This window comes from Lepus europaeus, chromosome 10, assembly GCF_033115175.1.
Source record: "Lepus europaeus isolate LE1 chromosome 10, mLepTim1.pri, whole genome shotgun sequence".
NCBI lineage: Eukaryota > Metazoa > Chordata > Mammalia > Lagomorpha > Leporidae > Lepus > Lepus europaeus.
The window spans coordinates 67,235,101-67,251,340 of NC_084836.1; the positions used below are offsets into that span (position 1 = coordinate 67,235,101).

General features: G+C 45.6%; 1 protein-coding gene across 3 annotated transcripts in view; it reads right to left on the minus strand.

Moving 5' to 3' along the window:
* The window catches only part of SP1 (Sp1 transcription factor), a 40,935-nt gene that overhangs the window by 6,645 nt on the left and 18,050 nt on the right, over positions 1-16,240 (minus strand). For 2 of the 3 annotated variants that reach the window (XM_062203603.1, XM_062203602.1), the window contains exons 4-5: positions 7,251-7,419; positions 1,126-1,325 (exon numbers count right to left, since the gene is read on the minus strand). In XM_062203603.1, the coding sequence (XP_062059587.1) occupies positions 1,126-1,325; positions 7,251-7,419 (369 nt within the window). Of the gene's footprint in view, positions 1-1,125; positions 1,326-7,246; positions 7,420-16,240 lie in introns of those variants that run through there. The other variant, XM_062203604.1, reaches the window with a different exon arrangement.

The following is a 16,240-nucleotide window of genomic DNA, read 5'->3' on the forward strand; positions in this document are numbered from 1 at the left end:
GGCAGAAAAAGACCAGAATTCTTTCCAATTTTTGGAGAAGAACCTTAGGTAAAGGCTGGGAGGCGACACAGAGACTAAAAATATGAGATCAATCCTCCTCTTTCAAAATCCCACTTGAGGGGCTAGCATTGTGGCATAGGGAGTTGGGCTGCCCCTTTGCAGTGCCAACATCCCATGGGCACCAGTTTGACTCCTAGCTGCTCTACTTCTGATCCAGTTCCCTACTAGTGTGCCTGGGAAAGCAGCAGCAGATGACCCAAACCCCCAGGTAGGAGACCAGGAAGAAGCTCCTGGCTCCTGGCTTTGGCATGGCCCAGTCCTGGCTGTTACAGCCATTTAGGGAGTGAACCAGTGGATAGAAGACCTCTCTAACTCTGCCTTTCAAATAAAATATTAGAAAAGGGAAAAAAAAAAAAAAAAAAAAAAACACACACACACCACTTGAAACCTAGTTCCTTTTTAAAATTTATTTGAAAAGCAGAGTTCAGAGAACAGAACAGAGAGAGAGAGAGAGAGAGAGAAAGAGAGAATCTTCCATCCACTGGTTCACTCCTCAGATGGCCATAACAGCCAGGGCTGGGCCAGCCCAAAGCCAGGAGCCCAGGGATTTGGGCCATCTTCTGCCACGTTCCCAGGCACATTAGCAGGGAGCTGGACTGGAAGTGGAGCAGGATGGTCTCCAACTGATGCCCACATGGGATGCTAGTTTTGGAGACCCAGACTTAAACTGTTCCACCACAGCACTGGCCCCTCCTTCCTTCTTTTTTTAAATTTATTTTTAAAGATTCATTTATTTGAAAGGCAGAGATACACAGAGTGAAGGACTTGGGTCATCTTCCACTGCTTTCCCAGGTGCATCAGCAGCGAGCTGGGTTGGAAGTAGAACAGCTGGAACTCGAACCGGTGCCCATTTGAGATGCCAACACTGCAGGCAGAGGCTTAACTTTCTATGCCACAGCACTGGCCCCTCCTCCTTCCTTCTGAAGTTTTCCAGATTAACTCCAATTCTATTTGTGACCCAAATACATATTTCAGTTTCAAAATCCTAAGTTGCTCAGAAAGTGAAGCTGCTTCATAGGTACATTTTGTGCCTTTCCATTCTGGTCTATTACTGCTCTTGCTCACCTGTGTGTGTGCGTTTGTGCCTCTGGAGCTCATCCGAACGTGTGAAGCGTTTCCCACAGTAGGACCAGGTACACATGAATGGTCTCTCGCCTGTATGCCAGCGCAAGTGTGCCCGTAGGTGTGAAGTCTTGCCATATACTTTCCCACAGCCTTGAATGTGGCAAATATGCTGTTTTTTCTTGCCAGGATCTCCAGAGGCCCTGCAAGAACACAAACTGATTTACACATTCTAGAGACAGAAATGTATCAACTGCAATTACCCAACCCACCCAAAATTAACCTGAAATGAACTTTCATTTTTGAAAAAGTTTCTGGGAGCCAGCATCCCACTTCAGATCACATATCAGCTGCTCTGCTTCTGATCCAGCTCCCTGCTAGTGCACCTGGCCACCATGTGGGATGGAGTTCCTAGCTCCTGAATTTGGCCTGGCCCAGACCTGGCTCTTGCAGCCATTTTGGGAGTAAACCACAGAAATGAAAATCTCTCCTTCTTACTATCTGTGCCACTCTGCCTTTCCAATACACACGTACATTGTAAAATAAAAGAGATAAATATCCAGCTATTCTGGCTCCAAATTCCCAAAATTCAAATTGTAGGTTTGCCCTTTACTGGGTATTTGTTTGTTCTTGCTCTTCTTCTTCTTCTTCTTTTTTTTTTTTTTTAATTTTTTGACAGGTAGAGTGGACAGTGAGAGAGAGAGAGACAGAGAAAAAGGTCTTCCTTTTTGCCGTTGGTTCACCCTCCAATGGCCGCTGCGGCTGGCGCACCGCGCTGATCCGAAGCCAGGAGCCAGGTGCTTCTCCTGGTCTCCCATGGGGTACAGGGCCCAAGCACTTGGGCCATCCACTGCACTCCCTGGCCACAGCAGAGAGCAGGCCTGGAAGGGGGGCGACCGGGACAGAATCCGGCACCCCGACCTGGACTAGAACCCAGTGTGCCGGCGCTGCAAGACGGAGGATTAGCCTTGTGAGCCGCGGCGCCGGCCCTGCTCTTCTATTCTTTAATTAATTTAACCGCTGTTATTTCTTGTTGTTTCAAGAGATAACCATGCTCAAGGTACTTGTGAAGTGTATGTAATTTTTTTTTTATTATTTATTTTTACTTTTTGACAGGCAAAGTGGACAGTGAGAGAGAGAGAGACAGAGAGAAAGGTCTTCCTTTGCCATTGGTTCACCCTCCAATGGCCGCCGCGGCTGGCGCGCTGTGGCCGATGCACCGCGCTGATCCGATGGCAGGAGCCAGGGGCTTCTCCTGGTCTCCCATGGGGTGCAGGGCCCAAGCACTTGAGCCATCCTCCACTGCACTCCCTGGCCACAGCAGAGAGCTGGCCTGGAAGAGGGGCAACCGGGACAGAATCCGGCACCCCAACCGGGACTAGAACCCGGTGTGCCAGCGCCGCAAGGCGGAGGATTAGCCTAGTGAGCCGTGGCGCCGGCTAAGTGTATGTAATATTTTTTGGGCAGTTTACAGAGAGGCAGCTAGAGACAAAGAAAATCAGACAGAGTCTCCATCCTCTGGCTTACTGTACAAATGCCTACAAAGGCTAGGAGCAAAGCTGGGAGCTAGGAGCTCAAGCTAGGTCTTGCACGGCAGGAGGACCAATTATTTGAGCCATCAATGCTATCTCCCTATGTCTGCGTTAGCAGGAAGCTAAAGTCAGGAGCCCAATTAGGGTACTCCAAGGTGGGATGCAGGGATCTTTTTTTGATTTATTTATTTACTTGAAAGAGTTACACAGGGAGAGAAGGAGAGGCAGAGAGAGGGAGAGAGAGAGAGGTCTTCCATCCGCTGGTTCACTTCCCAAATGGCCACCAACAGCCAGAGCTGGGCCGATCCGAAGCCAGGAGCCAGGAGCTTCTACGGGTCTCTCACACGGGTGCAGGGACTCAAGGACTTGGGTGATCTTCTACTGTTTCCCCAGGGCATAGCAGAGAGCTGGATTGGAAGTGCAGCAGCCAGGACATGAACCAGCGCCCATATGGGATGCCAGCACTTCAGGTGGCAGCCTTACCTGCTATGCCACAGCACTGGCCCCTGGTGCAGGCATCTTAACCAGAATCATAACTACTAGGCTAAACACCCATCCCATTTTCAGAAAGTTTTGTTTCCTTAAAAATAAAATCCATGGGGCCAGCGCTGTGGCAAGCCAGGGGAAGCCACTGCCTTTGGTGCCGGCATCCCATGTGGGCACTCGTTTAGGTCCGGCTGCTCCACTTCTGATCCAGCTCTCTGCTATGGCCTGGGAGAGCACTAGTGGATGGCCCAGGTCCTTGTGCCCCTGCACCCACCAGGGAGACCTAGAAGTAGCTCCTGGCTTCAGACTGGCCCAGCTCCAGCCATTGCGGCCATTTGAGTGAACCAGTGGATGGAGGACCTCTTCCTCTCTTTCTCTCTCACCTCTGTCTCTGCCTCCCTGTAACTCTGCCTTTCAAATAAATAAATAAATCTTAAAAAAAAAAATCCATTTAAGTGCCAGCTCAAGCCCCAGCTGTTCCACTTCTGATCCAGCTCCCTGGTAAAGTACCTGGGAAAGCAGTGGAAGAGGGGTCAAGTCCTTGGGAGCTTGTACCCATGTGGGAGACCTGGATGAAGCTCCTTACTCAACCCAGCCCCATCCTGGCTATTGTGGCCATTTGGGAAGTGAACCAGTGGATGGAAACTCTCTCTCTGTAATTCTGTCTTTCAAATAAATAATCTTTTATAAAAAAAAATATTTTATTTATTTATTTGAGAGGTAGAGTTACAGACAGTGAGAGGGAGAGACAGAGAAAAAGGTCTTCCTTCCGTTATTTCACTCCCCAAATGGTCACAATGGTTGGAGTTGTGCCAATCTGCAGCCAGGAGCCAGGTTCCTCTTCCGGATCTCCCATGCGGATGCAGGGGCCCAAGGACTTGGGCCATCTTCCACTGCTTTCCCAGGCCATAGCAGAGAGCTGGAGTGGAAGAGGAGCAGCTGGGACTAGAACCGGCGCCCATATGGGATGCTCGTGTCACAGATGGCACCTTTCCCCTTTATTCCATAACACTGACCCAAAATTTTTTCTTTAAAGCTACGAAGGTGAAGTTTTGGTTGTCATTTTTTATTTTATTTTTATACATCTATTTATTTGAACAGTGAAGTTAGAAAGAGAGAGGGATCTTCCATCCATTGGTCACTCCCCAAATGGCCACAACAGCCAGAATAAGGCCAATCCGAAACCAGCAGCCAGCCAGGAGCTTCTTCCAAGTCTCGCATGTGGGTCCAGGGGCCCAAGTACTTGGGCCATCTTCTGCTGCTTCCCAGACCCATTAGCAGGAAGCTATATTGGAAGTGGAGCAGCCGGGACTTGAACTGATGCCCATGTGGGATGTAGGTTCTATAAGAGGAGGCTTAACTTTCTATGCCATAGTGCGAACCCAACGGCCGTTTTCCAGTGCCTTCCCAGGTGGATTAGCAGAGAGTTGGAATGGAAGTGGAGCAGCTGGAACTCGAACAAGTGCCCATATAGAATGCTGGCATTGCAGGTGGCAGCGTTACAGGGTACACACAATGCTGATGTAGTGTTTTGTTTTTTAAAATATTTATTTATTTATTTATCTGAAGGGCAGAGAGACAAAAAGAGGGAAAGATAGAGAGAGAGAAGAAAGAGAATCTTTCATTTGCTAGTTCGCTCCCCAACTGCCTGCAACACCCAACTGCCAAAGCTAGTAGCTAGGAACTCCATCTTGGTCTCCTACACAGCTGGCAGGGGCCAAAGGACTTGGACCATCTTTCTCTGCTTTCCCAGATGCATTAGCAGGAAGCTGGGTCAGAAACGGAGAAGTCAGGACTCAAACTGGCACTCTGATACAGGAGACTATTGTCACAAGTAGTGGCTTGCCCTGCTGTGACACAAAACTGGCCCACTGGTTTAAGAAAATGGTACTGTATTTGGTGCTTTTGACTCAGGGACACTCAAGTCTGTCAGTCCTGTAATACAGGACAAACTAAAGAATTCACATTACTTTTCTGTTTTGGTAATCTTGCTTTGCTATTTTTGTGCTTATTTTATTGGGATAAGGTTTTGGAAGATTTTTCAAGGGAACTGAAAAGCTGAAGCAAGGGCAGGTATGTGGCCTCGTGGCTGAGATGCTGTGTGGCATGCTCACATCTCCTGCCTGCATTCCAGCCCCACTCCTCTTCTTATCCAGCTTCCTGCTAATGTGTACTCTGGAGGAAAGCAGGTGATAACAAGTACCTGGGTCCCTGTCACCCCCGTGGGAGACCCAGACTGAGTTCCAGACTCCTGGCTTCAGCCTGGCCAAGCCCTGGCTGCTGTCTTTGAAGAGTGAACCGGTGAAAGGGAGCACTCTGTCTCTGACTTTCAAATAAATAAAATAAATGGATAAAAGACTAAGTGACTTTCTTTTCTTTTTCAGAAATAATGACCTGAACAAAAATAACTTACAATTCTCCAAAGGTAAAATGATATAACAAGAGCTACTAATAAGAAAATTTGTTAAAATTCTGATCTTCAGGATACTTTAGATGCTCTGATGGAAGAATTTTCTAACTGGAGCTGGCATTTTTGTCTATTTTTATGGAAAACTGTATTCTCAAATCATTACAGTAGGTACAATTTTCCATGTTATTTTGCAAACTGGTTAAAGCCATCTTGAGGGGCCAGCACTATGGTGCAACAGGTTAAGCTGCTGCCTATGACACCAACATTCCATATCAGCACTGGTTCAAGTCCTGGCTGCTCCATTTCTAATCCATCTGAACGTCAGCTCCCTGTTAATGCTCCTGGGAAAAGTAGCAGAAGATGGCCCATGCAATTGGGGCCCTGCCACCCACATGGGAGACACAGATGAATCTCTTGGCTCCTGACTTCTGCCTGGCCCAGTCTTGACTGTTGAGGCCATATGGGGAGAACCAACAGATGGAAGATCTCTAACTTTGCCTTTCAAATAAATAAATCCCTTGGGGCCGGTGCTGTGGCGCAGTAGGTTAATCCTCTGCCTGCAGCCCCGGCATCCCGTATGGGTGCCAGTTCTAGTCCCAGCTGTTCCTCTTCCGGTCCAGCTCTCTGCTATGGCCTGGGAAAACAGTAGAAGATGGCCCAAGTTCTTGGGCCCCTAAACCCTCATGGGAGACACAAAAGAAGCTCCCGGCTCCTGGCTTTGGATCAGCACAGCTCTGACCATTGCGGCTATTTGGGGAGTGAACAAGTGGAAGGAAGACCATTCTCTCTGTCTCTCCCTCTGTAACTCTACCTCTCAAATAAATAAATAAATAAAATGTTAATAAATAAATAAATAAATCCCAAAAAACAAAACACATCTCAAAGCAGACATCTGGTGTCAAACAAGCTAGCTCCATGCAATTTTCTGATCTCTAGGTGAAAGCAGGCACCTATTAAGTCCCAATATCTTATGAGACAATGATGTAAAAATGAAAAGAGAAAAAAGGTGGAGGAGATGGGAAGGAGAGAGAATAGGGTGGGAAGTATCATTATGCTGTTAAATCTGCATATATGAAATACATGAAATTTGTTCCCCTTACATAAATTTTTTTTTTTTTTGACAGGCAGAGTGGATAGTGAGAGAGAGACAGAGAGAAAGGTCTTCCTTTTTGCCGTTGGTTCACCCTCCAATGGCCGCTGCGGCTGGCACATCGCGCTGATCCGAAGCCAGGAGCCAGGTGCTTCTCCTGGTCTCCCATGTGGGTGCAGGGCCCAAGCACTTGGGCCATCCTCCACTGCACTCCTGGGCCATAACAGAGAGCTGGCCTGGAAGAGGGGCAACCGGGATAGAATCCAGCGCCCCAACCAGGACTAGAACCCAGTGTGCCGGCGCTGCAAGGTGGAGAATTAGCCTGTTAAGCCATGGCGCCGGCCCCCCTTACATAAATTTTTAAAAGGTAACAAAATCAATGAAAGGGTCAGGGCTGGGACAAGTTCCTATAATATAAGATATTCAAATGTACTATTATTATCCCTTTGTAACATGGCTACATTGGTCTGAAAAAACTACATTTCACATGATGGCATGCTCATGAACCACAAAAGGATCTACTGAGTCTTAAAATAGAAAAAATTGACCCTCTTCCTCTTACTTTCAAATCCATTGTTTTTTTTTTTTTTTTTTTTTAAATGCAACTCACCTTCCTTCGCTATCTTTACAGTAGGGACAGGTGCATGCTTCCCGGCGGGTCCTGCGACCAGCCTGGGGTTGGGGATCTGGGCTGTTCTCGCCTTCCTCTCCACCTGCTGTATCATCATGTATTCCATCACCACCAGCACCATGGAGGCCAAGCTGAGCTCCATGATCACCTGAAATTAAAGAAAACAAAGTGGGAAAGTGTGAACATCACCACAGCACCAAACACTCCAGGGACACCATACATTTATACAGCATCAAGTCTTCAAAGTTTTAAAGCCACATCCACCGATACCACTCAAACCTGAAATTTTAAGAATGCACACAGCCAAAGAGTATATGAAAATGTGATCACTCATAATTTACGTGAAAGGAAGAGAGAGGGTGAGACAGACAAAGAGGCAAAGATCTTCCACCCGCTGGTTCACTCCCCAAATGGCCGCAATGGCCAGGGTTGGGCCAGGCAAAAGCCAGGAGCCAGGAGCTTCTTTCAGGTCTCTCATGTGAGTGCAGGACCCAAGCACTTGGGCCATCCTCTGCTACTTTCTCAGGCACATTACTAGGGAGCTAGATTGCAAGTGGAGCAGCCAGAACTCGAAATGGCACCCATATGGGATGCAGGTGTTACATGCCACAGCCTAACTGGCTGTGCCACAATCCTGGTCCCCAATCACTCATAATTTTTAAAAAGGATTTTTACTTAAAATTAATTTTTGGGGGCCAGTGCTGTGGCGTAGCGGTTAAAGCCACCACCTGCAGTGCCGGCATCCCATATGGGCACTGGTTTGACTCCGGGCTGCTTCACTTTTTTTTTTTTTTTTTTTTTGCATCTGTATTTTTTTAAAAAAGATGTATTTATTTATTTGAAAGAGTTACACACAGAGAGGAGAGGCAGAGAGAGAGAGGTCTTCCATCTACTGATTCACTCCCCAATTGGCCACAACAGCTGGAGCTGCACCGATCCAAAGACAGGAGCTGAGAGCTTCTTCTGGATCTCCCACATGGGTGCAGGGGCCCAAGGACTTGGGCCATCTTCTACTGCTTTCCCAGGTCACAGCAAAGAGCTGGATCGGAAGTGGAGCACCTGGGACTCGAACTGGTGCCCATATGGGATGCCAGCACTGCAGGTGGCAGTTTTATCTGCTATGCCATAGCACCAGCCCCTGCTTTACTGCTCAACCAGCTCTCTGCTATGGCCTGGGAAAGCAGTAGAGAATGGCTCAAGTCCTTGGGGCCCTGCAACTGCGTGGGAAATCCCCAAGAAGCTGTTGGCTCCTGGCTTTGGATTAGCATGGCTGCAGGCATTGCGGTCATCTAGGGAGTGAACCAGCAGATGGAAGAAAAGAAAGAAAGAAAGAAAGGAAGAAAGGAAGAAAGAAAGGAAGAAAGGAAGGAAGAAAGAAAGGAAGAAAGAAAGAAAGAAAGGAAGAAAGGAAGAAAGGAAGAAAGGAAGAAATGAAGAAAGGAAGAAAGGAAGAAAGGAAGAAAGAAAGAAAGAAAGAAAGAAAGAAAGAGAAAAAGAACTATTTTCAGGACTAATATTGTGAAGCACCAAGTTAAGCCACTGCCCACAACAACGGCAGCCCATGTGGACACCAATTTCATAGGTTGGTTCACTCCTCAACTGGCTGCAATGGCTGGGGCTGGGCAAAGTTGAAGTCAGGAACCTGGAACTCCAACTGGGTTTCACAGGTAGGAGGCAGGGACCCAGGCACTTGGGCCATCTTCTGCTGCTTTCCCAGGCATATTAGCTGGGAACAGAATACAAAGCAGAGCAGCTAGGACTTGAATTGGTGATGAGATGTGGGATGCTTGTGTCTCAAGAGGTGGCTTAACCAATTGTGCCACAATGCTGGCCCCAATATTGTTAGGAATTTAAACGCACATCTAATTTGAATCAATAATGTCCTATGGATATATTCACCAGTATACAAGGATATGTGACAATAAAGTTTTGTATAGTCTTGTAAACACAAAAAACTGAAAATAATCTAAACATATACCATTAAAGAACCAGTTAAGTAAATTATGATAAACTTACGTAACAGATTGTACAGCCATTAAAAAAGAAAGCTGTCCAGCATCTCTAAATCACTCCCTAAGAACCCTGAGCTAAAATGCTATAAAAATGACTACAAGATGTTAAACACTTTCAAATTAGAGTCCATACAAATTTTGAAAGCCTGAAGGATAAATGGTACAAAGCAGGAATTTCTCAAAATAAGCAAATTGTTCTGAATATTCAAGAGAGGATAGTACATGTGTATTACAAATTTTGACACAATAAAGAAAAGAAGAAAGCTTTGAGATCAAAGTTAATTTTTATACAGCTAGCTATGCATCTCAGTAAAGTTTTGATCTGGCACGGTATGTGATCCAAATGCTGGATAAAAGAAGAAGATATCAAGCACATACTGTAGTCCACATTGGAGAATGTCACTGTTTGCTTGTTTATCTGAGAAATCGAGACTTCCCATCTACTGGTTCACTACCCAAATGCCCACATTGGCCAGGGCCTGGACCAGGCTAGCTGGGAACCAGGAAACTCAATCCAGGTCTCCCATGTGGATGGCAGGGATCCAAGGATTTGAGCCATCATCCCAGGGTAAGCATCAGCAGGAAATTGGATTTAGGAGTGGAGCCAGGACAGAGTCAGGCACTTCAATATGTGCATTGGTGTCTTAAGTACTAGGCCAAAGACCCCAGCCCCCACTTGCTTTCAAAGATAAAAATTTGTATAACTCACTATAATTTCATCCTGGTTAAGTTAAAATAAGTAAATGCTATAAAGTTCTAGGCCAGTGTTTCTCTAAACTTTTTTTTTTTTTTTTTTTTTGACAGGCAGAGTGGACAGTGAGTGAGAGAGAGAGAGAGAGAGAGAAAGGTCTTCCTTTGCCATTGGTTCACCCTCCAATGGCTGCCGCGGCTGGCGCGCTGCAGCCGGCGCACCGCGCTGATCCGAAGCCAGGAGCCAGGTGCTTCTCCTGGTCTCCCATGGGGTGCAGGGCCCAAGCACTTGGGCCATCCTCACTGCACTCCTGGGCCACAGCAGAGAGCTGGCCTGGAAGAGGGGCAACCAGGACAGAATCCGGCGCCCTGACCAGGACTAGAACCCGGTGTGCCAGCGCCACTAGGCAGAGGATTAGCCTACTGAGCCGTGGCGCCGGCCTCTCTAAACTTTTTAAAACTAGCAACCCATGGGACTGGTGCTGTGATATAGAAGGTTAAGCCTCTGCCTGCAGTGCTGGCATCCCATGTGGGCACTGATTTGAGTCCTGGCTGCTCCATTTCTGATCCAGCTTCCTGCTAATAAGCCTGGAAAGCAGCAGAAGATACCCTAGGAGCTTGGGCCCAGACACCCATGTGGGAGACTTGGGCCAGTCAGAGCCAGGAGCCAGGAGCTTCTTTTGGGTCTTCCATGAGACTGCAAGGGCCCAAGTAGTTGGGCCATCTTCCACTGCTTTCCCAGGCACATTAGCAGAGAGCTGGAGCAGCTCAGACTTGAACTGGTGCTCACATGGGATGCTGGCGCCGCAAGTGGCAGTCTTACCCACTTTGCTATAGCACTGGCTCCCACGCTGAATGATTTTATAAGTCATTAAAATGTCACATCAGACATTTTCAAACATTGCTTTAGGCCCATGAAAAAAAGTAATATTTTATAAAGAAATAGATAACATTTATCTTAAATTTTCAAAGCAGTTACTATCAGTAAGTATTCATCTACGAAACCACTGTGGAAATAAATCAATAACTCTATCCATGTTTAAGATTTCTATAAACGGAGAGTACTGGATTAGCCTGCTTTGTTTCATCTACTTTATAAAGAAGGAAACTAATTGGGTAGTCAGACTTAACTTCTAGAAATCTAAGCTCTTGATTTGACTTTTGTACCTGATCCTTATACTTTTCAGCTCATCAACATAACATGGAGTTACCATGCCTGCTAAAACTTTTTATTTTTCCTTTTCATGTTATCACTTCTAAGGTAAAGACTATGGCGTTAAAATAACTTTGACTACAATTTTTTGAGATTTTCATGATATCTGAGGAATTAAAACTGGAAAGACACAATGCAGTTAAGAACAGGTTTTAGAGTAAGACAGACTTAGATATGTATTCCTTCACCACCATTTGATAAGCTTTCCGATAGTAAGCACAAAACTTCTAGTTACCAGTTTCCCCATCAGTAAAACTGGGATGAAATATTATCAGATACTGTGAAAACAAATCAAACAATACATGCAAGGTACCTTGTCACATAGCAGGCATTCAACACATTCATCAGGAAAATATTTTGAGTGACAAAATCATACCAAGAAATCATGGAATGAAATATACACACACATACACACCCCAACATTTAGTTTAATTGATTTAACATCTGTAATCTAAAAGCTAATCTTAGAATCTATACTTGCCATTTAATGGACACGCCCCCTAGTGGGATGTGGAATTTATGCTTTGAAATAAGCCCACAAAGCTTAGCAAGCTAATTAGTACTGCTAGTTACCTACCAAAATTTATCTTCAGAAGAGAAACTTGTGATACTAGAGCTAGCTGTTTACAACAGGTTTTTCAAACCAAGACAAAAAACTTCAGGGTATATAAATAAGCACACAGGGCGTTGTGACATTGTAGATTTAGCCTCTGCCTGTGGCACAGGCATCCCATACAGATGCCAGTTCGAGTCCTGGCTGCTTCTCTTCCAATCCAGCTCCCTATCAATGGCCTGTTAAAGTAATGGAGGATGGCCCAAGCACTTGGGCCCATGTGCCCACATGGGAGACCCAGAAGAAGCTCCTGCCTCTTCGCTTTGGCCTGGCCCAGCTCTGGCCGTTATGGCCATTTGGGGAGTGAACCAGCGGGTGGAGGATCTCTCTTTCTGTCTCTCCCTCTCTGAAACTGTGCCTCTCAAATAAATAAATCTTAAAAAAAAAAAAAAAAAAAAAAAAAAAAAGCTAAATAAATAAGCACACCATCTTCTCTGCTCTATTTTCTAAGCTAATCCAATCTCATTAATATTTGAGAAACAATTCTCTTTCTCTCTGTCTCTCACTGTCCACTCTGCCTGTCAAAAAAAAAGAAAAGAAAAAAAATATTTGAGAAACAATTCTCTATTCTCCAATGTTCTCACTTATTTTAATCAACTGTAAAGAGATGGTTAATTCTCCATTTTAATGAAACATGGAAATAGTATTCAAGTCAGGGCATAATTCAGTAAAGAGGGAAACAAAGACATACTTAGCTATTAGGATTCTGAAACCATATCCTCAACTCTCTTTATAATTTTTATAAAACACAGTCAAAATTAATGTGCTCCTACTCACACCATGATTTCAATGCATTTTCAGATATATTAAAACTGGGAATGTCTAGATTTAATAACCAATTTCAAATTACATTTAACCAAAAAATGGGATGAAAACACCAACAAACATACCAGAATTTGTTTCCCGCCTCTTTTAATAACAGTTTTAGAAAAAGAACAGTTTTAATCTTAAAATGTGGTACTGGTTAAGCAATGAAATAAATTAAAGATTTTCCTTTCCATGATGAAAGTAACTAAAAAACCAGAGGCACAGTCTAATGACAGTCTTGCCCAGCCCTGTGGTTGCACAGCATCAGTTTCTATAACAGCTACGGTTGTTGCACACTTTTTCAGTTTCCTCAAAGTGAAGAAGTGTGCTGAAGTCATGAACTTCAAGAAGACCACCGTGACAAGTCAAAATCCTATCCTCTGACAAAAACTTCAGGCAATACTAACGCAAGATAAAAGATGAACCTTCTCAGTAACTTGAACAAGGCCCGTTCCCTTACACTTCCAAAGGTACTCCAGGGCTTTCCTTCACTATTCATTTGCTCTTTACTTTAAGGCTGAATTGGGAAACTAAACCTATATTAAACAGATCCTGGTTACTTTAAACAGGTTTCATTTTATACCACAGATTTGATTCAAGGAAGTGCATAAATTATGAGCTGTTTGTATTCTCAGCCATGCTAAAAGAGAACCCAGGTAACACAGCTGGTATGTGTGTGGAAAACCAGGGACCCAGAATACAGCTCCAAATCAAGCTGCCGGCTGTGATGCTAGCATCCCATATGGGCGTCCCAGATGCTCTACTTTGATCCATCTCCCTGCTAATGCCCCAGGGAAAACAATGGAAGATGGCCCAAGTACTTGGACCTCCGCAACCCACAACCCACGTAGGAGATGCAGATGAAGCCACTCAAAATAAATAAATAAGTCTTTAAGAAAGAAAAGGCAAGTTTGGGGCCCGTATTGTGGGGCAGTGGGTTAAGTGGCCAATTAAGATGCTCACATCCCACATCAGGACTCCAATGTGCCTGGGAGGCAGCACTTGACAGCCCAAGTATTTGATTCCTGCCACCCCCCCCACCCCCCCCCACCCCCCGGTGAGATCAAGATGGAGTTTCTGGCTCCTGGATGCAGCCTAGCCCAGCCTCAGTTGTTGCAGATTTTTGCAGTGAGTCAGCAGGTGGAAGATCCATTTCTCTGTCTCTTCCTCTCTCCTTGTCATTCTACCTTTCAAATAAATAATAACAAAACTGTTGGGGCCAACATTGTGGCACAATGGATTAAGCTATTGCTTGAGATGTAAGCACCAAATTTTATTTTCAAGAAAACCAAGGCAGGAATTTACAATCACACCAGAAATAAAGCCATGTGACATCAACACATACATTAACATTTAAACAAGGCTGGGGCAGGAGTGCAGCTCAGCATTTAAGATGTCCATGTCCAACACTGGAGTGCATGCACTTGATTCTGGCTCCTGCTCCTAATTTCAGGTTCCCACTGATGTACTTGGGAGACAGCAGAGATACATGAAGTAATTAGGTTCCTGACATAACCATGGGAGACCTGGATTGCATTCCTGGCTCCTGGTTCTGGCTCAGACTTTGCGGCACTTGGGAAGTGAGAACCAGCTTGCCTCTCTCTTCCTCTCTCAAATATTAAAATTTTTCTATTATTTGTTTAAAAGGTAGAGTGACCAAGAGAGGGGGAGAGACACACAAAGAGAAAGATCTTCCATCTGCTGGTTTACTCCCCAAATGTCTGCAACAGCCTCGGCTGAGCCAGGCATCTGGACTCCACCTGAGTCTCCCATGTAGATGGTAAGGACCCAAGTACCTGGGCCAATACCCTCTGCCTCCCAGGACGGGGTAGCAGGAAACTGGATTGGAAGTGGTGTAGCTGGGTCTCCAATGAGGCACTTCAATATGGGATGCTGGTGTCGCAAGTGATAGCTTAACCTGCTACACCCCAGCACCTGCCTCAAATTAAAATATATATATATATTTTTAAATGTAGGGGTGGGTATTTAGTCTCAGTTAAGATCTGGTTAAGATACCTTCATTTCTAATCAGTGTGCTCTAGTTCAACATCTGGCTCTAGATCCTGACTCAGACTTCCTGCTAATAATGACGATCCTGGGAGGCAGCCATGTCGGCTCAGATAATTAGGTTCTTTTTATCCTCAAGAGAAAAATGGATTGAGTTCCCAGCTCCTCACTCTGGCAGTGCCCACTCCCAGCTGTTGTGAGCACTCAAGCAGAGAACAAGAGGAGACTGAGAGCTCTTTCTCTGTCTCTCAAAAAACTGAGTAAGACAATTTCTTTTTAGGTGCCAGCAATGTGGCTCAGCAGGTTCAGCTGCCACCTGTGGTGCTGGCATTCCATATGGGCATTGGTTCGAGTTCCAGCTGCTCATCTTCCAATCCAGCTCCCTGATGATGTGCCTGGGAAAACAGCAGAAGATGGTCCAAGTGCTTGGGCCCCTGCCACCTATGTGAGAGACCCAAGTAGAATTCTGGGCTCTTGACTTCAGCATAGCCTGGCTCAGCCCCAGCTATTGTGGCCATTTGGAGAATGAACCACAGAATGGAAGATCTCTCTGTCTCTCCTAATCTCAATGTAATCTGCATTTCAAATAAATAAACATTTATTTAAATATACAAAAAACTAAAAAAAGTTTTTTTTTTTTTTTTTTTATTTGACAGGCAGAGTGGATAGTGAGAGAGAGAGACAGAGAGAAAGGTCTTCCTTTTGCTGTTGGTTCACCCTCCAATGGCCGCTGCGGCCGGCGCATCTCGCTGATCCGAAGCCAGGAGCCAGGTGCTTCTCCTGGTCTCCCATGCGGGTGCAGGGCCCAAGCACTTGGGCCATCCTCCACTGCCTTCCCGGGCCATAGCAGAGAGCTGGCCTGGAAGAAGGGCAACCGGGATAGAATCCGGTGCCCCAATTGGGACTAGAACCCGGTGTGCCGGCGCCGCAAGGCGGAGGATTAGCCTGTTAAGCCACGGCACTGGCCTAAAAAAAGTTTTTTTAATTTAAACAAAGTAGAAGAAAACACATATCGGTGATTGTGATAGAGAATGCTTTTCAGTTTTGCTTTCCCTATGTATTCTCTATATTTTCTACAATGTAGTTATAGAACTGTTATCATTAAACATATCCAAAAACAACATTTCAGTCTATGCACATCCCTGTTTTTTGGTTTATTAGCAGGAGTTTATAGATTTAAGAACTGGCTCAGGAAGTGGGTAGTTTAGGGCTGGTGCTGGGGCACAGCAGGTTAAAGCCCCGGCCTGCAAGCACCAGCATCCCACACAGACACTGGTTCAAATCCTTGCTGCTCCATTTCTGACCCAAGTCCCTGCTAATGGGCCTTGAAAGCAGTGCAGGATGGCCCAAGTCCATGGGCCTGCACCCACATGGGAAGAAGCTCCTGGCTCCTGGCTTTGGATTGGCTCAGCTCTGGCCGTGGCAGCCATCTGGGGAGTGAACCAGCAGATGGAGGACCTCTCTCTCTGTCTCTACCTCTCCGTAACTGTCTTTCAAAATAAATAAATAAATAAATCAGAAAGAAAGAAAGAAAGAGAGAGAGGGAGGGAGGGAGAGAGGGAGGGAGGGAGGGAAGGAGGGAGGAAAAGGAAAGGAAAGGGGAAAGGGAAGGAAAAAGGGAAAGGGA